Raw genomic sequence first — 6,000 nt, forward strand, 5'->3', positions numbered from 1 at the left:
TTAGAAATTGATACTTTCAGAACATATAGATCACCGATCGTTTATTATTCCATGTTGAATAATGCGCAATCAGAATCTAAAGCTGGGTTAGGTCGAAATCTAGTCGCTTCTAGAAGGTTCGCTGAGTCAGCTTTACCGACGAGAGCACCAGCAAAATGTGGATGAAACGCTAATTTATTTTCGTGAATTATTTCGATTAGGGGAGTTTCCAAACGAGACTCGTCTAAAATGTTGGCAGCGTGTCTATTAATATACGAAAAGTATTTTGCTCGCATTGAATGTATTATTAAAATATTTTCTTTCCTACTGGATTTATTATTGGTCCTAATGCCAACCGAGTTATAAACCTTAATATTTATTACTTTATTAAGTAATGAAAGAAACACAGCGTACAATTTCCTACTCTCCTGTGGGGATAGTCTTCTCCTTCCTTCTATTTCGTACTTCTCGTTATTAATTTACGAAGTACACGACTTTTCTGCTGAATTTATTATTGTTCTTAATGCCAACTAAATTACACATTTGAATATATATTACTTCGTAAAGTAATCAAAGAGAAACATTACACAATTTCGTGCTCTCCTATGGGGATACGTTCTTCTTTCTCCTGTATCACATTTTTCATGAATAATTTACTCTGTTATGTCTATATCTCGTAAGTAAAAAAGAATTTCAAAAAACGTGCTTGATAATTACTAATCCATCATTTCTTATGGTTCCATCACTAGTGTTCAACTATATTGTGGTTTTAAATGGGACTTGCATTCCACAAGCAATGTTTGCTCAAATAACGTTTAATGTCTATTGTTTCGTTATAAATATGTACATGAATATACTTTACACATATATATATTTATAATGACTAATGTATTTGAAAACATCACATCTATTATTTAATTTAGACTTTCTTTAATAGGCATAGAGAGTACGAATATATTTATGAAACTGACTATATATTTAAAAACGTAAAGAGAACTTTACTAGATACTGCAGAATATTCCTGGCAAAATTTCTTACTCCTTCAATTAATTTTCACGTATATTTACAATTAATAAAACATGAATCGTGGAATTAATTCAGTCCAGAGGCTTTCACTGCCATTGATTACCCTCTTGACGGATTTTGTTACATATCTGCACGTTTGATTTTGTACAAGAATTATCGTTATTCGCGATACCTTTTACATCTAAAAAATATACGATATCAAAGAGAGCCAGCATATATTTATGTGAAAATTGTTTGAAAAATTGCTTTGGTTTGTGTATATTCAATGAAAGCAAATAATAATACATTTAAAATTCATCCCTCGAGAGGTTGATTCAGCATTGAAAACGTTAAATAACGTATGATCTAAAGCAGACTTCCTCGTTAGTCCGTTATCGAAAAATCAACCTCAACCGAACCAACCGTGTTCCCAGATGGCTGGGATAACGGAGGTCCAGCCGTAATCTAATAGCGAGAGAAGGAAGTTTGGAACTTACGGGTTGCGTGGGATGTCTCGCAGAGCAGGACGACCAGAAGTAATCCACCCACGAGGAGCGTAGTCAGGAAGAACGATCCCGAGCTGCAGCCCATCACGGCATCACTACTGATTTCTATCCTTCGCAGTAATCCTCACCGAAACCACCGATTTCGATCGCGGTTCGTGTCGTTCGTTTCCAGTTCAACTTTCGAGCATCGCACTGGTCACTCGGTAAACACGCGTGCTGTCATCCGTGGCTAAGGGTCCATTCGAGCAACGAGCGGGTCGTGGAGTCCAACATCAGCGCTGAACGCTGTTCACGCAACGGGAATTCCAGTTTACTCGCGTCACATGACGTCGTCAACTTTTCACGCGCATCGTCACACCACGTTGTTACCCTCTTGTAACTCGTCGACGATCGATCTCAAACTTCCACGCGATTCCGTCGCCTCGACGCCGGATTCTTCATCGAACATTCATCGTCGAATTCACCCTCGAGCGCGGCGGATCTCCGCGTGCCACGGTCTTCCTCATCGTTTCGCGATTCTGTAAATCCGTCAAAGCATACTTTACACCGCGACCTGTGCGCGTTCGCATTCGTTACAATAACGCTTCTCGTCTGTTACGCCCTCGAAATCCACCCCCGATACCGTGCGCCCGCAATTAGAGTCGGATAAGGGCTCGTCGATGGAAAAAGCCCGCGCCGGTTTCTTTGTGCGCGAGCTCCTTACCAGCTACGAAGCAGCTGATGCAATTTCGCCGAATGCATAGCGCCCCGGCCAATTATCGGAGTTTAGGGGACCGGTTAAATCTCCTCGGGCGGAACGTCGACGGAGAAGACTTGTTAACTTCGACACTAAAGCGCCGTTGTGGGCGATGTAGCTTAAACCGAAGAAGCTGGAACGACAGTCCGTGGCGATCTTCCGAGCACGGCTTTGTTCGTCGCGGTTCATACGCGCAGAAAGTCGTTTCTCTCTGGCCGCGATGAATTAGTGATCGGAGGGAGTCCGAAACTGCTACGCGTAATTCCGAAATTATTTCGTGCAGGACCTGACATCGAGAAGTGGAACGATTTACGACTCTCGTAAACTCGTCGACGGAGGACTCGGAAGATAGAACCTCGAAGCTCGAAACTAATTGGACGTGTGTTTCTTATAGCATTGTTTTATATAGCAACCTTGTAACCTCGAGGAGTGGATCCGTTCCGAAACTGTAAATATTCTGTCGATGGAGAACTAATCAGAGAGAGCCTCGTTTATTAAAGTGATCAGCTTTTTACAATTGACAAAACTATTTCACTACCACTTTCTCTATTTGTTTACATTTATGCATTTTCTTTCTTCTTTCGACACGCGCCAAAGTCGCGCAAACTCTACTTTGAAAGAGAGTCTATTCTACTCGGGACTAGTCTAGAAAATCTATCGAAACCATTCAAACGCGTACTGAGGTTTCTCTGGACTTTGTAGATGCATGTCTTATGAAAAAGCTACTCAATCCTAGAAGACTTAACGCGTTAATTGCCTGCTGGGTCACAGGTGGGTCAGAGCGATTTTGACTCGGCAAATATCGTGCTATACGATTAAGCTGAGAGCTTCCTCTAAAACTGAAAGACATATATCGCGGGGATAACAATCTTCGTTAAATAGGAACGAAGGTAGAATCGCTATAAAAATATTATCGACTTCCTGCGCATTCCAGTGGTACTCGCGCTTACGTGGCGAACAATAAACGTGGTATTGGATGGCGATTGGATGGAAGAATCGCGTCGAATCTCAAAGCCCTGAACTATTCAGACACATGCTTCCACGCTTAAGGCTTCCTGGATTATTTAAGCACCGGTGGCAACTTGGGCGAACTCGTTTTCGAAGATCAAGGATCAAACTAATCGCGACTCCGATTCTATCTCTACGGAAGACCAAGGTAATCGTTTCTCGTCGCAGAAAATTATATTCAACCGTGAGAGACTTAATCGATTTAATTGGAGCAAGTCCGAAACAACTTCAGCGAAGGTGTGATTGTACGGTTATGGCTGGTGAACTCGTTTTCAAGGATCAAAACAGGATCGAAACGGAACGAATGTAATCGCGACAGGCTCCGATTTTCCATCTTTAAAAAGTAAAGCTTTCGCGTAGCAAAAAATGATATTCAACCGTGAGAGGCTTAATCGACGTTGTTTACTCAAAGAGTCGAGCGCAAAGAGAGTCTAAAGGAACTCCAGTGAAAGTGTAATTACAAATTTAAAATTTTCCCGAATTATTTAAGGATCGATGGGAACCTGAGCGAACTCCTATTCGAAGATCAAAGCAGAATCAAAGTAATCGCAACTCCGATTCCCCATCTCTGACTGAACGTAATCGTCGCGCGTCGCAGGAAATGATATTCAGCCGTGGAGGACTTAATGGACCGCGAGTCATTTAACGTTTGCTTTCGCGCGCGATGATTTACGCGTAATTGAAGTAGAGAACGGCATCGGTCTCGTCGTCATTTTCCACCCGTGGATCCCCTCGCCGCGAGCCATTCGTACAAATCACGTATTTAGGACGCGACATAAATCATCCGCGTGTTTCGCGGAAACGTATGGCCTTTTAAATTGATCGTAACCGAGCGGGTGTGTGGTAGTGGGGGTGGAGGGGGGGGGGAGTGTATAGAATACACGTCTACCAATCAGGATTCCCTGGAGCTGGCTGGACGTATTTCGCCCACGTTTCGAAGATCGTTGTTAATTAAAACCGTCTCGATAACACGCTGTCCCGGCCGTCGATTCGATTCGACGAAATTAAAGCTGGCTGACGTCGTCGGTGATATACGAAGCGGCGACTTGTTACTTGGCCCGTTTAAACGTATCGTTGCTCCGATTGCGAGTTAATAAATCGTCGAGATTAGTCGCGGTCCTTCGGCGCTCGTTTACGAGATCTAAAATAAAAACGTTCCCGCGGAGTGTCGCAAGATTTGTGTCGTATCGGGAACGATACCCAACCCGAGGAGCTAAGGGAAAGTAGATCGCGAAACGTATCCACGGAAAACCGTATATCTTGGCATCGGCTTACTCCCACCTCTAATCACCGAAATCCCTCGTGCATATGCATCGAGCCTTTCGCTTTTGTCTGGACCGTTTCGCGCCCACCGTGTACCGTTTCTGCGCTCCGATTGTTATCCCGTGTCGATAACAGACGCGCGTAACCGCGAATGAAAACGAAACTGGCGCAAGTTTGCGCGGTCGTTCGGTCATGTTTCGCGGTGTTCAAAGAAAGTATCTGAACACTACGCCGCGAGTGCCACGATAAATATGAAACGAAGAAACGGAGTGCGAGACACGTGGCCGTTCCGTCGACCTTTAGATATTAAACAAAACGAATCCACCGGATAACAAAGGGAAACGACCATCATCTCCATTAAATGCCAGATGCATCTCGCGGTTCCCTATCTCTGTCTCTCCGTCTATCCATCCATCTACCTGTCTCGCATTTCGGAGTGCACCGAACAAAAGCGCAGGCCGCCAAAGGGGCAGAGACTTTGACGGCTTCGAGAGTTCAAATATCATCACGCCCACGCACACACGTGCCCGGGCGAAGTCTATCGACGAGCTCTTTCGTTGTCACCGGCGGGAGCGGAATTCCTGAGCGAAAAAAAATAAAAAAAAGGAAGTGAGCAGCCGCTTTGATGGCCGAAAAAAGACCTCCGCGGAGGGCGGTTTCAGCTGCACGTTTCCACTCTTTTACAGCCGTCCGTTTTCCAGACACATTCGTGACCCTTTTCGCCCTTCTGACTCCTTTCGGTAACCATCCTCGCACACGTTTCTCCTCAATTTTTTTTTTCCTCCCACCCCCGCGTTAAACCGTGGCCGTGAATTCCACGAAACGTTTTCCCCGATGAAATTCAAATAAAAGAGGAAACCACCGTCCAACTACCGGCGGACGTACCGTAACGTGAACGGAGACCGTTTCCTCGGGTTCCTTATTTTTTTAATTTCACAGCTTCCGTGACGAGCGATCCCGTTGAGAGGAACTCGCGTCGATCTGCGAAACAGTCGCACGGAGAGGACGCACCTCGAAAGATCGACGAGTGCGAATGGTATCCGCGTGCACGGTCGGACAAAACGCGACGTACAAGCAGAGCAGAGGGAGAAGCTCGACACGATACGCGAAACGAACAAGCTTCGAGTGTACTCTCGGCTCTGGCTCTGCTTTCGGAACTGAGTCGAGAGAGAGAGCATCGTCAGAGTTTCGAGGGATTCAGAGCTACCCCTACCCCCTACCACGCGACCGGTGCCCCTGTCTCTCGGCAACCCGCGTGCTCCAGAGCTCGAGAGTTTTCCCCTGAGCTCCCACCCCCACCCGCCGTCGACGGGGATCACCCTCTTCCCCACCCGCACCCTTTCAACCCCCACTATCGAAAGCATCGCCACCCCAGCGAGTCCGTCGTCGACTGCGCGCAACGCGCGCCACCACGCGCACTCGAATCCAGTCGAATCCAAGCACGCGCGTCACCACCAACTACGGGACCTCCGCGGACCGCATGCGGGCTTAAAAATACGTCTC

General features: G+C 45.9%; 1 protein-coding gene across 1 annotated transcript in view; it reads right to left on the reverse strand.

The window, feature by feature from the left end:
• The window catches only part of LOC128882458 (B-cell receptor CD22), a 451,951-nt gene extending 446,293 nt beyond the window's left edge, over nucleotides 1-5,658 (reverse strand). The window contains exons 1-2 of the mRNA XM_054134062.1: nucleotides 5,383-5,658; nucleotides 1,482-2,008 (exon numbers count right to left, since the gene is read on the reverse strand). Coding sequence (XP_053990037.1) covers nucleotides 1,482-1,575 — 94 coding nt within the window. The 5' untranslated portion in view covers nucleotides 1,576-2,008; nucleotides 5,383-5,658. The remainder of the gene's footprint in view (nucleotides 1-1,481; nucleotides 2,009-5,382) is intronic.
• Nucleotides 5,659-6,000: the final 342 nt, after the last annotated feature.

The sequence above is a fragment of the Hylaeus volcanicus genome, chromosome 1 (genome assembly GCF_026283585.1).
Source record: "Hylaeus volcanicus isolate JK05 chromosome 1, UHH_iyHylVolc1.0_haploid, whole genome shotgun sequence".
NCBI classification, from domain to species: Eukaryota; Metazoa; Arthropoda; class Insecta; order Hymenoptera; family Colletidae; genus Hylaeus; species Hylaeus volcanicus.